Genomic DNA, 18,834 nt, shown 5'->3' on the forward strand with positions numbered 1-18,834 from the left:
GTCTGATACAAACCAGATGGGGACTCACTTCATGGGCAACACAAAGGAAAACAATTGGCTCATTCAACAAAGTCAGGCCACTGCCCCAGAGAATTAACAGAAGACAATAACAGTCAACCAGAGTTGATGCAAACAAGAAACAGCCATGTGGTTAGGGTTTAAGGAATTGTTTCTCCTCAGACTAAACATAAAGTTTTGATTTCTAATTCTCATATTCATTAATTTCAGTCTCGTTTACAAGCCCCTTCTTCCTCCAAAGTCTTCCGTGTAATTCATTTATGTAGCACCAGCCTTCACACACCTACTTAAACAAGAAAAAAAAAAATCTATGACAAAGGCAGCTATATTAATCTAATGTTTCCTGAGGAATGCCAAGACCACAGACAACTTTCTGAACCGTGGCAGAACAACATTACAGATACACAGAGGGTTATTAGACATATTTGCATGCATATGGCAATATATTTACTGATTCTTTTGGATTTGAAATGCACAAAGCCCAATAGGTCACATGCTGGGTTACCAGAGTACAGATGTCCTCCAGTTTTGTGAAGAGTTCTTCTGGTTTCTTACTTAGTTTTTTTTTTTAAGCAAACTTCAGATCAATTATGTTGCCACATAAGAGTTTTGTCAGGCTACAGTTAAAAAATCTATTCAAATAGCTATTACCAAACCTTTTTTGAAGCAATTAAAAATTTAAAAACTGCCTATTTCAGCCATAACTCAAAAAATCCCCAGCCCACTCATTTTTAGAAGCTTGTAGAAGATTATGGTCCAAAATCTTAATTGCTCTTGCTGTTTTATTACAGGAAATATGAAAGTGACATGTGCAAAGGTATTTTGATTACAAATTACTTACAGAGATTGCTCAATAACTCAGACCTCTAAGGGCCTTCTGCAATTTCACTCTGAGACTGAAAACATCTGAACTTTCTTTTCATATACTTCAGACTGTTCCCTCTGGCAGGCCCTGCACTGTGGAGCTCCACACGAGTGTGAGAGCTTGGATGGCACCAAGGAAGCCACACCTGAAAATCCAAGCAAGGACCTGGACATGGAGATGTCCTGGATCTCTTGGAAATCAGTGTCCCACACATCATGAAACCACAGAATCGTCTGAAGTGGAAGGAACCTAAAAAAACCATCTTATTCCACCTCCTGCCATGGGCAGGGACACCTTCCACCATCCCAGGTTGCTCCAAGCCCTGTCCAACCTGGCTTTGGACACTTCCAGGGATGGGGCAGCCACAGCTTCTGTGGGCACCCTGTGCCAGGGCCTCAGCACCCTCAGAGTGAAGATTTTTTTTACTAATCTCTAATCTAAACCCACTCTGAATGTATGGCTCTCATTTAACAGGCTGACTCTGGAATGACAGAGAGAGTCTGTCCTTTAAGAAAGTGAATAAAACCCGCTCTGAATTAATGAATCAGATGTTCAGAGGCCCTAATCATCCCCTTAAGTGGTTCTAGCCTTCAGCTGCTGTGGTTCTTCTGCCTTTGAGCATGGCTTCACTTCAAAAAAAGGCCAACAAAACCAAACCACCACGTACTGCAGGTAGAGAAAACAGGTTTCACGTCAGTGTCCTGCCATAAGCACAGAGCCAGCAAAGCCATTGTGTGCTGTGCTCTCTCCAAGCTAAAACATCTCCCCAGCAGAACCACAGGGCTGATTTCCAAAAGTGCAGCCAAATTCTTGAACCCTCCGCTGCAGGGCTGGGCTGTCACATCACAGCAAGAGAAGACTGTGCCTGCAGTGCTGCTATTATTCATTTTTCACATCATATATATCGAGGTCAGACCGCATTTTCTACGTGCAGCTGAAATTTTGGGTTGAGTCCCTCTGTTAGGTCGTTACCAGAAAATGATGAACCTTAGGAACAGAACAGCTTTTATGTATCAAGCCTTAAAACCTCAGAGATACTGGCACTCGTAGTCCTGCATTAAAAGCAGATGAGAGAGGAGCAAAAACCTCTTTAAAAGCCAGGTCTGCCTGCAGAGGCAAACCCCAATTGCTGTTATAAAAAGGGTTTTGGACATGGTCTGTCAGAGAGCTCCTGCACATAAAGGGCAGCTGGAGCAGGGGGAGGCACGGCTGCCCAGGCTCCCTCCAAGTGAGGATTCCAACAGGAAACTGCTCCCCCCTTTTCTCTTTTTTTTTTTTTCTTTTTAATCAGGAAGGAAGCTTCATCTTCAGCAACAAGCATTCCCTGTGTAATCTCCCTGCCTGGCTGGGTCTAGGAGTAGGTCCAATTACTGAAATAAGCAACAAGCGCTTCTGAGAAGTCACTCGTGCATTTCCACTGGAACTCAAACTTGTAAATATCTCCCATTTATAACTCTGATTTATGTAACGGGGCACAATGGCAGCTGTTAAGTAAATTAAACCATTTTCTCAAGATCTGTAATTATGGTTTCAGGATAATAAAAAACACATTAAAAGAAAAAGTCAGAAATTAGGCAATTTGCAACAAATTCCATGATTTTTATTTCTCCTGAAGACACAATGGCCTGACAAGGACAGACACTGCAGCTGTTTTACTGTCTTTAAACAAACACAGCTCTGCCTGACTCTTGCAATATGCACAGTGCCTGAAACAAGGTCATGATATGCAACCCTGAGATTATTACTTTACTCCAACAATCTGAGTAAGGATGGAGAGCAGCAGATCACCCTGTTAAGTCTAAGCCACCCTGACTGGCTAATTTTGAGCCAAAATATAAACATAACTCTACCAGACCTAGAAAAGGTGAGATACATTTTCATTGTTCACATCTGGTTGATGAATTATTAATTTGTATTAAAAATATATGCCTATATGACATTAAAAAAAGAAAGAGTTAACTGGAAGGCAAAGTCCTGCTGTACACAAAGAGAAACAGTTACTTCCCTGCAGCCAAAGCACTGGGGAAAAAAATGCATTTCACAGACCTGCTCCATATTTTGTGTCACACTCAACAACTTTCACTCAGGTTGTTTAGAACTGTGCTTAAAACCAGCTCTTCCTTCTTTAAAAGCTAAACATAAGTTTTAGATTAGAGCAGAACGACAGGACATACAAAGGTTCTAAATTTAAATTAAGTTTTTCTAGGTGTAGGGATTTTTTTTCTCTCCTGAATGACAGCACTATGATAAAAACCAGAGCACAGTAGTCCACAGACAAAGTTTAACCCATCTCCATCATTTACTACTGTTCCTTGCAAAGGCAGTCACCAAAAGCACATTTGCAAGTGGTATTTCAGAGATGAGGATTTGCTGTACTTCACTTACAGAATCAGCTGCATGGAAGATGAAGAGGGTTTTACTCCAGCTTTATGTTAGGAAATGTTATTCCACAGAGTTACAAAACACAGCCCCATGTGCAGCCTCAGCACTGAGCAACAGGTCATGCATGACAACTTTAATCTTCACTCACCAGTCCTTACCCCATTTTTTAACAAGAATGCTACTTTGGCAGCCTGCATTTCTCAAAATCAGCATGTTATCAAAGAGGAGCATTACCAGTATTTACATAGTGCTCTTCATTTGGAAGACATCCTAGATAACATTTACTACATGCTGTTGCCTTATTTGAAAATTTCATGGGCTCCTGTTCTTAAGAAATTAATCCTGTGGGCTTGGGAACTCTATATTTATATTTAATTCTAAGCAGCCTTTGTATCACTGTATTGAGAAGGTGGAGCTGGACAAACCTGGCTTCTCTTTGGTGCATGAATTCCAAGGTCTGTTTTCATGTAGAAAAACAAGAAATAAAGTTCCTGGTAACAACACTGGTCAGCAGCATGAAAACTGCCTGTAAGTCAAGCCCTTCCACAGTCTAATAAGCAGCAGAATTTTAAAAATATGATTTGATTGTGGACACAAATTGTCTAAATATTCATCTTTATTGGCCACTTTGGTTCTCATCATAACTTTGCAGCTGTGCCTTGCCTCTCCTTAGCAGTGCCAAAAAATTTACAAAGCATTAAAAAAGAAAAAGAAGTTTATTGTCTGAGAATGACAGCTTCTGTCTGCTTCGTAGAAGAGGGCTGGGGGCAGACAGTCAGAATTTGTGAGTTATTCATCACTCACCTCATACACACTCATGTCTCAGGGATTTCTCTCCTACCCACCCCCCACACTAACAGCTGGCTCCTTCCAGCTTTTATGTACTGCTTAAAAAAGCTGAATTGAGAGCAATTTAAGAACAGGTAAAGCTGAAGGGAGTCCAGCTGCCTCTGCCCAGGGCTCAGCAAAGCAGCACAGTGGGGAGAGCAGAAGCTGCTCCTTCTGTTGTGCTGCTCTCAGACTTGCACCAGCCACTGAATTATAAAAGGCAACATCTGCCTTCCCTACCAAGCAGAAAAATGTAACCAACTCAGCACATGCTGAAGACATAAAGCCTGCTTTTCTCCTATCACAGTGCTATATATGTTTCTCCAAGTTGAAATATGTGTTTGTAATACTCCTTGTCTTCACCTGTCACCAAACAGTTTCCAGGCAATGTGTTGCCAGCACCCAAAAGCATCAGGACTTCCTGCTCTGATACTGATGCTTTTTATAAAATAAAAAAAAAGAAAAAGAAAAAGAGAAAAAGAAAAAGAAAAAAAGGAAAAAGGAAAAAGAAAAAAGGAAAAAGGAAAAGGAAAAGGAAAAGGAAAAGGAAAAGGAAAAGGAAAAGGAAAAGGAAAAGGAAAAGGAAAAGGAAAAGGAAAAGGAAAAGGAAAAGGAAAAGAGGGAGATAAGAGACCTACTTAAATGACTGTTAATCCAAGTAAGGATGGTCATCCTAGGAGAGCCTGTGGTGTGTGTGCCAACTGAACTAAGCCAGCCAGCAGCAGGTCTGCCTGAGACCTGGAATGGCTCCTGACTCAGCTTAGCTGGTATGGATGGCTGTACACAGAGAGTGACTGAAAAGTGGAAATGTCTCTTATTCAGAAAACTGCCTCTGTAGGCTGGAATCTGTGTGAGAAGCTGCAGCAGAATTCTGGACACAGGAACTTTAACCAAATGCCCTGCTGGAAAGGGAATGCTGTTTCTCTGAATTATGGAATCACAAAATGGTTTGGGTTAGAAGGGACCTTTAAAGATCATCCAGTTCCTAATCTCTGCCATGGGCAGGGACACTTTCCACTACCCCAGGTTGCTCCAAGCCCCATCCAACCTGGCCTGGAACAGTTCCAGGGATGGGGCAGCCACAGCTTCTGTGGGCACCCTGTGCCAGGTTCTCACCACCCTCACAGCAAAACATTTATTCTTCATGTTGAATGTACACCTGACTCTTTTCAGTTCTAAACCATTGTCCCATGTCCTGTCACCCTCTATCTATAAGAAGTCCACCTCCCTCCATCTTACGAGCCCTTTAAGGTGAGGAAGGCCACAGTGAGGTGTCCCTGGAGCCTCCTCTTCTCCAGGCTGAACAATCCCAGCTCTCCCAGCCTGTCTCCACAGCAGAGGTGCTCCAGCCCTCTGGTCACATCTTGTTGCAGTGACACACTGAGGCACATCCTTTAGAACAAGCAGGAATCCCAATTTACATTCTTTTACCACCACTGCTAGCAAATAGGCATGTGAATTAAACTAGTACGAGACCACAAAAATCAAATGCCTCTTCACAACATTATGACAGCAGATGATTTGCAAAAGGACTTCAAACTCGATTATTTGTCTACAAATGAGCAACAGGTTCAGGAGAGACTATTCTGATTCTCTTCCACAACACACAGGCCACAGAACAGCTAAACATTCTTACTTTCTAGCTGCACATCAGTTCTTTCTTGTTAAACCATGGGCTCAGAGCTGTGGAACCACTAATTTGTGAGAAATTTCTCCCTCCAGAGAAGAACTAACTGGAAACAGCCCTGGGGCTGATGTAAGCATTAAGTACATGGGGAGTCTCTGTCCTTAGGTGGCTTGCCCAAGCCCATTAATTTTTTGTGTGTGTCCCCCATTTATATAAGCAATGTTTGCATGAAAGGGGAAAGCAGGTCAGCCTAGTCAGCCTGCCACCATCTGCTTTTATTCAGAGTTGCTCAAGATCAGTGCCAGTGGGATCAGTGCCCATTAAAGGGGTTTATTGTGTGTGTTTATTTTTTGCTCTTTACAATGAAGGCAACAGCAATTACTGTAAGTTTGTAAAAGTGCATACAAATCATAATCCTCAACACAAAGCTGCTTCAGTCAGATCCCAGCATGTTTACAAATCCTAGACAGGCTGTGAGAAAAGCTGTCCTGGCACAACCATTTCCACAGACTGGGGAGGAGTGTGGTAGTGTCCAGGAGATCAGAGACTTGTATTTAATAGTTGTTATCAATTCCACCCCCTGTTTGCAATCCACAGCAACTCCAGCTGATTCACCACCACCATGAGAGTCTTTGACAAAAGAAAAAGCTTCACACTGGAGCTTCACCCCCAGACAGGCTGACAAGAGATGGATTTATACAACTAAAACTGGAACTGGTGAGAGATCAAAGGTAGGCTGCCAAAGTGGAAATAGCAATTTAGAGCTTTCAGCTAGTGCATTCCAACTCCTGAGAGTGGAGATGCAGCAGCAAGAGGTGCCCTTCCTTTAAGGAGAATTCTGCCTAGGAGATGCCAGGCCACTAGAGACACAAGCTACCAAACCCCCTGAAATGAAACAAAATATCAAAAAACCCCAAAAGAATTAAACATTTAGAAAAATCCCCACCCTGACTGGTAAAAAAGATGGGAAAAAAGGGAAAATGCAGAGAATTGCAGTGGTAGAACTGTGATGCTTTGGTTCCAGGCTATCACAAGTGTTTGAAAAGTAAATACAATTATGAATCTTTTTTTTTAAAGCAAATTCCAGTTAATTTGGATGTGAAATCCTTTACATTTTTATTATATACTTCAGAACAGAAGATCCTCTGAACCTTCTGGTGTCTGGCTGATGTGATGTAGGAAGCTCAGCAGGCACCTGGACTAGGCACCACATGATGTTTTGAGGTAAAAAGGGGATAAAAAAGTGATAGGAAAAGGGGGAATGGCCTTCAGCTGAAGGAGGGGAGATTTAACTTAGATATTGGGATGAAATTCTTTCATTATGTGGGTGGGGAGGCCCTGGCACAGATTTCCCAAAGGAGCTGTGGCTGCTCCTGGATCCCTGGAAGGGTCCAAGGCCAGGCTGGATGTGGCTTGGAGCAGCCTGGGACAGTGGAAGGTGTCCCTGCCATGGCAGGGTGGAACTGGATGAGCTTTAAGGTCCTTTCCAACCCAGACCTGTCTGTGATTCCATGATTCCATGAGAAAGTTCAAACTCCAAATGTCCACTGGGTGCTTTGTGCAGCAGTGCCACAGGTTTCCAGCTTATCTGCATGAAAAAGGGACTGGTCCCTCAATATTTTCACATTACAGCCCCCATATGTGACTGAAATAGCAGTTTAACTGAAGTTTAACTCATGACCTATAAAACACACTTAGAGGGATGCCACAGGTCACTGGATCAGATCACCTGGAATCCTTTAAAATCTAGGCTGGAGGAGGGAATCAGATGTGATTTTGCAATATTTACTTTTGAGCCCCAGAAAATCTCAATAAAGACAAGCAAAAAATCTAAATATTTGACAGTCTCCATAGGAATTAATGCTTTCAGTAGTGATCACATCACTTTGAAGAAGTTTTTCTTTCCCTTCCTGCACAAAAAAAACCCCACCTGCTGCTGGAATTTCACTGAAAATCCCTGCTGCTGTGCTCAGACCAGAGGAGGGGCTTGGTACAGGAACACACCCTGAAATTCAGCAAAATAAATGTATTTAAACACAAAGATCTTCTCAAAAGGGAGGGTTTATTCTTTTTACTGTATGAAAATGCAAAATGGGTCCCTGCAGAGATCACCCAAACACACACCCAGCAGGGTGGGGTGGATGAGGGAGGTGTGAGGATACAGAAAGCTGTGCAGATTTCGTGGTGGGTGTAAAGCACCATCACACAGGCACCAAGGGAAGGCAAAAAGGGCAATTTCCTACCCTTGCACATGGCAAAAGCCTCAGCACGAGGTCACAGCAATGTCACTGCAGCAGGGAGAGCTGTGACACCGAAGGAGGGCTGCAGGAAGAGAAGAACAAACTCTCAGATAACTTCTAACTTCAACTCTTCTAACAACTTCTCTTGTTAGAAGTTGAAGGAAATTGCCAAGTAGGGAAAGATTGGCAATACATGGTGTGGAACTGTGGTCTCCAGAGGAGAATCCTCCTCCCTGAGCACTGCCCTCAGCAGCAAACCCTCAGACTGCAGAGCAATACGACACTGCTTGGTACAGTTTTCTTCAAGTATAAACTGTGTTGTCTTGGTTTTTTTTAAATTCTCCATCAGACCACTTGCATTTCAATTCATCCAGGTGTTTCAAAAAAATCTAATTACATTCTAGGAATCCAAAAACAAACTAGAGTTGTGCTTCTCCTGCTTGTAGTTACAATTCTTCACACCTTCAGGGCAAAAAAATGGCAACTGTATGAGACCAGAGGAGCATTTCCCTGGAAGAGATTTTTTGGGAATGGCCACAAAGGTGTGCACAGTCCCATGAAATTCCAGCAATTCCTGCTGTTGGTTCCTCATGACTCAAAGCTGAAGCAGCAGAACACACCCACAGCAGGACATCATCATCCACAGTGACAAATTCACACAAGATTTTGCCTTAAGCTATGAAAATCCCAACTTCTGGTTTAACATTTTGTCTGAAAAATAACTGAAGTAACTCAGTGGGCAAAGAAGCAGCCATGGATATAAACGACATTTGTTAATAGATAAATAATATTTACAAAAGCCAAGAAATTGAAAGCTCCTGTTCCAAATGTACTATAACACAGCTAAATATTTACTTAGAGGAATTCACAGCAGAAAATCTCAAGTGTGGCTACTGAGGATTTTACGTGGGATATTATTCAGAATGCACACTTTATCACTAACATTCATGTTTTCTACTGCATGGGCTATTGTGCAGCTCCTATGGACACATGCAGAATAAACAAAACCTCCCTGGGAAATGCCATTCTGAACCATTTGGAGCACCTAAAAGCTAATGACAACTTACAGAAAAGCCAGAGCCTCTGTAGGAAATGCAGCCCTGCCTTTCCTGACTTGCCCAAATGTAAAATACATCAACTGAGTGATGTCAGTGAGCCACCTGATAGCACAGAGAGGTACCTGGATAGGAAAACCAGAGGAAAAATAGATCAGAAACATCCCTGGAAGAGTTCAAGGCCAGGCTGGATGGGACCTGGTCTAGTAGAAGTGTCCCAGCCCATGGCAGGGGGTGGAACTAAATGATCCTTGAGGTCCTTTACAACCCACACCATCCGGAGAGTCTGTGACAAGAAGACTTCTGAAGAAGCCCTGAAAAAAACTTCCATGGAACAGTTGCCTGAAAAATACCTTAATTACAGCCAAGTGATTTAATTCCTCCAGTTTCCAAGATCTTCTCTCAGAAATGAGGCAAATTCAAGGAGCAACACAGGCTGCACAAACTATTTCAGCCTCTCAGGTTGTGGTGGTTCTCCCTGCTCTGTGAAAGAAGAGCTCTGCTCTGCTTCACTGGCTGCTACATCCAGGGTGCTGTGGAGAGTCTTTAGCAAAAGCCTTCAGTGAAATTCAGGCCAAAAAAAGAAACAGCAGGATATTAAGGGAAAAGTAAACTTTCAGTAGAATAGTCATTGAGTTTGACCAAAACAGTTCCAGTTCTAAGAAAAAAGAAAGACCTTTAGCCTTATCCTAATCTTCTTCCTTCCTTGAAGCATCTGTTACAGATTTGCCTCACTCCACAATAGTTTTAAGAAAAAATAACCCAAAACCTAACTCAGAGCAATTCCTGGCTGAAGAAGAAAGACAAAGAAGTATTTCGTTATAGCCATATTTTCAGCATTACAGCTTTCAATACAGCCGAATGTCAATGTTAACACAGAAGCAGCCCATTTTCAATACTGAACAAGGACTATGGAATTTTTGTTTTTATACGGATTGTTTTAAGGGCTTCTTGTCATCTTATTCATTTATTGCACAGATCATCTCCTCCCACAAGCAGTTGTGCAATCTCTCCGTGGCAACAAAGCCAATTGCTTAGTGTCCCAATATTCCTTTCCCATGTATTTACACTGCCTGAACATAATTCACTAGCTGGAGATAAAAAGGAATTACTATCATCGAGTTGTGCTCTCTAGGTCACATTTTGAGAGTCTATGCTGTAGGAAAATAATTAAGTGAAGATACATCTACCTCTGAGCTGCTCATATTAAAGTTTAAAATTGCTCTGCACTCAAGCATCGCCACCTGTTCTTTCATTTTAATTTTAAAAATTCCAAATCCCTTTAATGTAAGCCTGAAAATGCTTAAATCCTGGAAATATGAGCATTCACCAACCACAACAATTACTCTCCTATTAAATTCATGAAGATATATGAAAGAATGGTACAAAGATTAAAGGGTATTATAAAGCCAAAAATATATATGCATGTATATTATGTACTACAACTCTATGTTTTCAAACCACTGTCTCCACTGTGTCTAGAGAAGGCACACATTTCAATTAATAATACATCCAGGCTTGATTTTCAGTTGTAACTTTTCAGGAGACTTTACCCTTTCAGGCATGATATTGTAGCAGTCCTGAACTTCAACTTTCATTAGAAGCCATCAATCAACTTTCCTTCAGTAAAAACACATGTTCACTGCAGACCACAGACATTTTTAAACAACAAAAGAAAGCTCTAATGTGTATATATGTTTATGGCCACCAAAAGATGAATCAAATCTTGTCATGTACTTATCAATTATACAAAAATGGCTTTTCAACATCCAGCTTGAAGTCCAAAACAATTTTCCTTTTCTCCAAATACTGCGAATTCACACTTCATCTCAGGGCTTTGGATTTTCTAAACTCTAATACCAACCCAACCACATACCCTTTAAACTCTGAAAAAGCACCTAAATGGTCCTGCCTCCAGAATGCTTCTCCATTTCCAGGCAAGCATTCCTTGTCCCTTGCTATCCCAGGGAAGGCAACCATCTGACATGAAGCTTTTATAAACAAGGTGCTTTGAACTTACAGTAACAGATGTGCTTCATTTTAAAATGTTGTATTTACTTAAACCCACGTACACTTATCATGTTGCAAGCTTTCCTTTTCCTTTCAAATGCTTCTTATTAATTTTTACCCTCAACTTTTGGCCTGATTAAGGTCTCTGTGGTGAAGCTTAGAGAGAGGAGACATTCTGGTTAAAAGTGACAGACAGTTGTTTCCATTCTCTAATCCTTGAGATTTTTATTGGCTTATTAAATATGTATACTTCGAATGAGATTTCAATTATCCTGGTATATAAATCATACTTTTTTTTTTTTTTTTCTCTCAAAGAAAATTGACTACTGCCATCTCCTGGTCACACATTTTCAGCTGACAGACACAGCTGGACCATGCCCAAATTCCTTGTGTTACAGTACAGATAAATGCAGAGGTAAAAACAGGTAAACACAAACCTGCACTAAGTTGTGCCACTTCAGCTCTGGAAGCTTTTCCACTAATTATCCATAGATAATTTTTACATTATTCATAACTTTCTTCATATGCAAACCACGTTTTAAAATCAGGTTCCAAGTCCCACGACCAATAACATTGGCCTGGGGCTTTTCTTACCACTTATAAATATTTGAAGCAGAATAATTCCCTCAGAATTCGATGAGATGTTTTTAAAAAAAATTAAATGGAAGAAGTTCAAAGAATTATTTTTAAAAGGGCTTGAAGGAAGAATTTCTCAGTGCTAGGGTGGAGCAATTATAATTGCATATATTGTAGACAGGCAGGTTTTTAGATTCTTGTTCTTAGAATGTAAGATTAAAACTGCTACACATCTCACTGTAGCACCTCCACAGACTCCTTATCTGCTAAAACAATTACCCATGGCAGTCATGTGCACAGTTTATGCTATTCCCACACTGACTTGAACTACAATAAACAAAAGATATTCTCTCCCTCTCTTTCATCATCCTGAACACCTTTAAGCACTGTTGTTAAGCAACCTCCAAAAATAGCAGAGATAATACTTAGTGTCCTTCAGAACAGAAAATCTTTATCTGTTACACACCAGCTTGAAGTCCATCTCAAACCAGGTCATTTTAACATTGAAAATATCTTTTTCTTTCCCCACATTTTCATGATCTTAACTTCACATTATCTTTCAGTTCTCCTGCAGCACTCCTGTGTTTTCTCAAGCATGTGAGCCCCTCCCTTTATCACAACACTATGAACATCTCCTTTGCTGAACAGCACTCTGTAAAGCAATTAAGATTCAGTTGACTACAGAAAATGCACGTTGCAATGCTCTTGGCAAATCCAAATTTAAATAAATACCTTATTGCCAAGATTGCCATGACTTCCATACAGATAAATTTCATAGGATCATAGAATGCATTGGGTTAGAAGGGAGCTTAAAGCTCATCCAGTTCCACCCCTTGCCATGGGCAGGGACACCTTCAACCGTCCCAGGTTGCTCCAAGTCCCATCCAACCTGGCCTTGGACCCTTCCAGGGATGGGGAAGCCACAGATTCTGTGGGCACCCTGTGCTAGGGCATCACAGGGGAGAATCTCTTCCCAATATTTCATCTGACCCTGCCCTCTGTCAGCGTGAAGCCACTGCCCACTGTCCTGCCACTCCGTGCCTTGTCCAAAGTCCCTCTCCAGATCTCTTGGAGCCCATTTAAGCACTGGAAGGGACAATAAGGTCTCCCTGGAGCCTTCTCTTCTGCAGGATGAATTTCCAATCCTTTCAGTGCACCCCAACAATACCATAACTGTGCACACACACAGCCATAACTTTGTGCATGGGTATAAACTCTGCATCCAGAAATGTCTGGAAATGTTGTAAAGCAATGAAAACCAAATTCTAAAAAATCAGCACAATTAGGTCAGTACACAACAATATTGAGAAGTGACGTGCTTTACTGAGAGAACTCTGCATATTGACACTGATTTACCTTCTTGCTGCATCTCCTCAGATTTCCTTCTCACAAAGACAACTCGGGGTCTCACAGCCTGAACGTGTGCAGCTCCTTGGCTTTCCTCCTAGGTATCATGCATTAAAATCACATTACAAATCTCACTTTTGATGTCAAAGCACAGCAAGATTACATTCAGCTTCAAGAAACATCCAAAGAAGTTTTTAAAGATTCATTAAACATGTGTACTTGCTCTCCCTACATCTGACTTCAAGAGAATTCAGCTCTGAATGAGCCTGTTACAGCTATTCCCTCTAGACAAACATCCTGGGAGCAGCAGGAATGCATGGAAAAGTGCCATTTTAGACCTGAAGACACAGGAGACTTTCCATTTTTACTCAAAGCAGGTAGTGGAAAGAACATAAAATTTCCCTGGCTTTCTTCAATACCCAGGATATCTCCCTAGGTATTACCCTCCTGACTAGTAAGAGAAAGATGAAAGAGAAAAGAAATATAAAAATTTCAGCACACAGGTTGGAAAACACAAGCCAAATCTAAAATTTATTTCCTTGGCCATGTTTTTAGAACTGGCTGCTGCAAGCCCCATCCAGGCTGGTCTTGGACACTTCCAGGGATGGGGCAGCCACAGCTTCTGTGGGCACCCTGTGCCAGAGCCTCCCCACCCTCACAGGGAAGAATTCCTTCCTTATTTCTAATCTAACCCTGCCCTGTGGCAGTTTAAAATCACTGCCCCTTGTCCTATCATTATGTGCCTATCTGGAAGACTTAAGCTTTCTCTTAAGACAGACAAATTCAAAGCAGACAAGATGAGAAAGAGTTGAGATTGTTTTCTGAGAGCATGAAGGTCTCATGGAAATGTGGACACCAATCTATTAAATGAATATTAAAAGTCAGTAGCATAACAGTTCTCATGGGTCCATCTGAAGTGTTTTGGGTTTTTTTTCTATTGGATTTGTAATACAGCAAAACTCAGTTTAAACTGAACCAAGCTGCCCACAGAAGTTGAGAGGTAACACAGATTCATAACCTACAATTCTGCATTCCTGAAGATTAAAAAACCATGTCTTTTGAAATACTAAAGAATGAAAGCTAATGAGAATGCCAAAGTGGCGATCCCACTTGAAAAATGCAGATTGTATAAAAACATCCATACTTACAAAGGAATATTATGAAAATATTTTGCAACCAAGTGATTTTCTAAGATTTTAACAATGCATGTGGGACTTCAAATTATTTAGATTTACCATCTCTGGAATGCGTAGCCACGCAAATATGACTTCAATGTTCCCATCCCTCCCATGATCAAAATGATTTATTTAGAATAGGAAGAGCTCAGCTTCCTCCAAGTCATTCTCTTGCTTCTTAGAGCTAAGACCATGGGGGCAAAATGGCCACAAATAACAGTCAATTCCTGTATTGTTGCACAAGAATGGACAGGAGGGGTCAAAGGAAAGATGCATTTAGTCTGGCTTTCTGTCTAACAGTGGCTAAAAGTATATATAAATCTCAAAAAAAAAATCTAATGCCAGAAATGGAGAGCAGCCAAGGAATTTGGGTAGATAAGAAAATTCCTGTATGACTTAAGCCATTTGTTTTGGACTGAGTGACCACACAGACTTCACTCTTCATGACTAAAAGGCATTTGCTCATGCCCAGGGTGAAAACTCAAGGTTCTTCTGGTGAAAACCTGACCTACACACCAGTGCTGCCAGGGAGCAAACACATCTGGCAGCTCCACATCCCTGCCAAAGCTCCCTGACACGAGGATCCTGCTCACTCAGGCTGCAGGAACCAGCCAGGCTGTGCCATCAGCTCCCAAGGCCAAGGCCCAGCAGGACACCATCTGAAATCCTACATTTTCTCAGGTCTCTCAGCAAACTTTGCTCCTGAATAGCAAAGTTTGTCCTCTGCCTTTGTATGTAGTGATACAGTTTGATTTCAGCGAAGGCAAACACTGTCTGGAGATGAAGAACAAGATGTGAGAGTCAGTGACTAACTTGAGAGGAAATCCTCCAAGAAGTCTGAAGTGATTGCTGCCTTAAACACTGCATTGAATGAATGAATCATCCTGAAAGCCTCGGTAGCTCTTGCTCTCTTAGCTGGTGTAATGTTACCAGAAAATCTGTTCCTGCAGGCAGGGGACAAGGCAGATCCAATGGCAGAGCTGAACACAGATGCCATCCTTAATTAAAGCAGGGAAAGGTTCATCCTTGTCACAAGGTAGATAAGTGCTGTCACAACAAGCTTTCAAATCACCTGGTACAGGGATTATTTCTTAATTTCAGAGAAGGATGTAAAGATCTAGTAGAGGATCTTACAGAATATGGCTGAAACACAGTGAACATCTCTCCTGGATGGGGCAATCACTTATAAGCATGATCACTTCATAAAAAGTTATCCTGTGAGAAAGTGATGTAGAGTTAAATCAGGAATAACCACACTCAGGAAAAAACCAAACCCAACAAAACCACACCAAGTTCTGGGGTTTGGTTGTGTGGTTTGAAGGGAGGGTGAGTTTTACATGCCAGCAGGGGAAAAAAAAAAGCTACACTAAGGGTTCAGATGCAAGAAAAAGTTTCTAAAGATAAGATAATGTATAACTACCTACAGATAAAGGATAAGATAATAAATAATTATCTGTATATCTTCTGTGAAAGACACATGTGTTACCCTCTCTGTCCCTATTACTTCTGGCTAGAATCCACTTTTGCCTGTGAACAGTAATTCCAAGAAAGTCTGTTCTGGTGAGCTCAAAGTAAAAGAAGGGTAACATTAAAAATCTTCTCTGAAGATGCAACACATCACTTCAGGTGACAAATTTAAGAACTGCTCAGACACCAATGGCACAATACACATCAAGGCTCAAAAACATAGACCCACAGGCAGTTTAATGCAAGATACTTTAGATTTTTAAAAATACAAATAAAACATCAAATACAAAAAAAACCATCAGGGAAGGGCAGAATTTATCCATGAATACAGCAACCATGGTAAGTAAATAATGCTTTCAAATACACTGTAGAGCCTCACATATTAGAGAGCAGTCTGCCACCTCATTTTTAGCTTTTGCCACTTATTTGAATCAGTTAGCAAGTAAACCATCATCTCTAGGTAACAGCACATACTAATAAAGTAGCAAAAAATTAACTGTCTAGGCTTAAAGCAGAGATCAATAGGATGTTCCTCTACCTTTAAGTGCTCTGAGGTTCATCATCCTCACTGCCTTTCCAGCCCTGCCCCTGCTAGGACAAATGAAGCTCCTGGAATGCTGAGTGGGTTACATCCCATGAGGCCAAATTTCTGTATTTCTATGGTCACCTCCTCAGCCATATATCCAAGATGTCATCCTGCATTTGAAGGACTGTGCCCCTAAATCATGGGAATACCCCAATGAATGTTGTATAGGACTGGATCCTGTGAGACCACTGAAGCTGTGAGGAAGTGCAGAGAAGCTAGAAAAGAAGGTCTGAGCTTTAAAGAGGGGATTTTTGTGAGAATTTGTCACAGGAAACACAGCCACCTTTACATGCACTTTGACTCTTCTCAGCTGAATGTGTCACTTTAATGCACCAGTTCTGGGATGTCAGGCATGACAGTGAAACAGGAAAGTTTATTTCCCCAGGTTTCAGTTTGCTCTCTCTGTCTACACACAGGAAAAATCCTTTCAGCTCACCTGGGACAGATCCTCTGGGAGTGCTGTCCTTCTGCAGCTTGGCTGGGCTGCTGGCAGAGCAGGATTTGAACCTGGCTGTGACTCCAGTTCAGCCAAAAGCATTGGACTAGGACTTGTATCTGCATCTTCAAGAATTTCTGCTGAGAGAAAAAATTTCCTTCATGAGCTGGAGCCATTGTCAGCTCATGGTCAACTCCTGGTCAACTCATGTGACAGAATGTGCAGCCTTTCAAACTTTCAACAGGGGGACATTTAATGTTAAGGAGAATGATTTCCTCCTTGCATGGCTCATTGTATACCCCTTAAATTGCTCTTGTGGGGATAAAAATGAAATAGGAAATACATGTCTGTGGAAATTGAAAAAATAAATCAGCTTTATCATCTGTAGATTTGTAATGTGGCAGCACCTGAGAAAGCTTCAGAGCTGTACAGTTCATCATACCATTATATGCTTAATGAGCTTTATCACACTTACTGCAAAGAAATTGCAAAAGCTTCTTCATTAAATGTTTCACTCCTGTATGAACTAAAAGAAACCTGTATATAGTCTCTTTTAAAGGGATAATTTGCTCTCTAATCCAGCATTTATCATGGTTTTGCAGCCTGCGAGCGTGTAAAACATCTTTATGAAAAATGTACTGACAGCTCATGAACTAACTTTAGCCTTCTGCTATCATACAGAGCCAAAGAATGAATTTTAAGCCTAATTAACTATAATCATTGCTTAATTAACTGTAATTATTGTTCACTTTAAGACTGCATGTGCCACATTTCATTTGCATGTTGGTTTTTATATTCCTGACTTTTAGCATTGAAAACAAGGATTTATAGATGACTGATCATCAAGATGCTGTTATGTACCCACATGAGCAACACCTGCTCCATCCTACAAATGGACACTGTGTTCCCATAATACAAATAAAACTGGTCACAAAACTGGAAACAACCCACAAGACACACAATCCCCAAAATTCCTACAGACACCTCGCTGGGTGACTCATTCTGCCAGAGGAACTGAGAATCCACTGCAAGGTGTCATGTGCAGAGATGCACACCCTGGAATATGTGAAGTCTGACACCCGTGGTGTAGCTATTATTTAGTATTGGCCCTGGAAATATTTATCAAATAAAGTGATGGCCCTGCATTGTAGCTGTTGTGGCTGTCAGGAAATAGTTGACTTGCACTGAAGGACAGGCAATCACACCCCAGTGCAGAGAGAAAAAAGGTTTGGAAGGAAAGTGGAAACAATCACAGATCATTCCTTCCACCCTTCACCCGATCCTCCCTCCAAAACCAGCTTGTTTTCTAGTCAGTGTTGACTTCAGTAACAAAAGGACTTAGAAACAAGGATTTCTGTTCCTCCTTGATATGAAAACAACTCCTGTCTGGAAAGCAGATCCAAGCTTCTATACAGTGTTGTTTCCTTAGCAATGCAACAAATTACTGTGCTGTGTTCAGAGGCGGGGAGGGAGGGAAGCTAAATTAAAAATCATCAGAATGCAACAGAACTCAGTCTGGGATTATAAAGATTATGTAAAAGCACAGGGCATTGCCCTGTGGTAGTTAGTCCAGGGCACTTGCCTCCTCTCAAAAATATGCTGCAATAAAGACTAAAAAAAACACTACAAGATTTAGAGATGACCTTAAAAATCAGTAGAGAAACACACTGCTGGTGCATTATCATCACATGCAGGAGCTGCTTTGAAAAGTGTTAAGATATGTACAGGACAGTCAAAAATTTAAATAAATTTTAAAATTTCTCTGTAAAAATACAAGGGGATACAACCCTGTTGTGCCAGCTACAGCTATGGACAGCGTGAGTAAGGAGGGCAGAGGGACAGACAGACATAGGGACAGGTTCTGCCATTAACAGGCATCTTCCAATTCCATGCTCTGGAGCACCACCACAGACTCAGAGAAACAGAGAAATTCCAGAATCCCAGAATGGTTTGAGCTGGAAGGGACCTTAAACCTCATCCTGTTCACCCCCCTGCCATGGCAGGGACTCCTTCCATATCCCAGGGCACTCCAATCCCCATCCAGCCCTGGAACACTGCCAGGGATCCAGGGGCAGCCACAGCTTCTGTGTGCCAGGGCCTCCCAACCTCTCAGGGAAGAATTTCTTCACCACATTTAATTTAAATGTCTCCTCTTTAGTTAAAACCGTTCCCCTTTGTCCTGCACTATCTGCAGATGATCTGATCACTGATTTATTGCTACA

The 18,834-nt window shown here is 41.4% G+C and overlaps 1 protein-coding gene across 8 annotated transcripts in view; it reads right to left on the bottom strand.

The window, feature by feature from the left end:
- KIAA0586 (KIAA0586 ortholog) overlaps window positions 1-18,834 on the bottom strand; it is a 107,060-nt gene that overhangs the window by 49,686 nt on the left and 38,540 nt on the right. For 5 of the 8 annotated variants that reach the window (XR_005256983.1, XM_038136858.1, XM_038136864.1 and 2 more), the window contains exons 29-30: window positions 16,613-16,752; window positions 12,958-13,045 (exon numbers count right to left, since the gene is read on the bottom strand). Coding sequence is in view for 7 of the 8 variants with exons in the window: in XM_038136858.1 (XP_037992786.1) it covers window positions 12,958-13,045; window positions 16,613-16,752 (228 nt within the window). In the remaining variant the exon portion in view is untranslated. Of the gene's footprint in view, window positions 1-4,726; window positions 9,573-12,957; window positions 13,046-16,612; window positions 16,753-18,834 lie in introns of those variants that run through there. The other 3 variants (XM_038136861.1, XM_038136859.1, XM_038136862.1) reach the window with 3 other exon arrangements.

The sequence above is a fragment of the Motacilla alba genome, chromosome 5, assembly GCF_015832195.1.
Source record: "Motacilla alba alba isolate MOTALB_02 chromosome 5, Motacilla_alba_V1.0_pri, whole genome shotgun sequence".
NCBI lineage: Eukaryota > Metazoa > Chordata > Aves > Passeriformes > Motacillidae > Motacilla > Motacilla alba.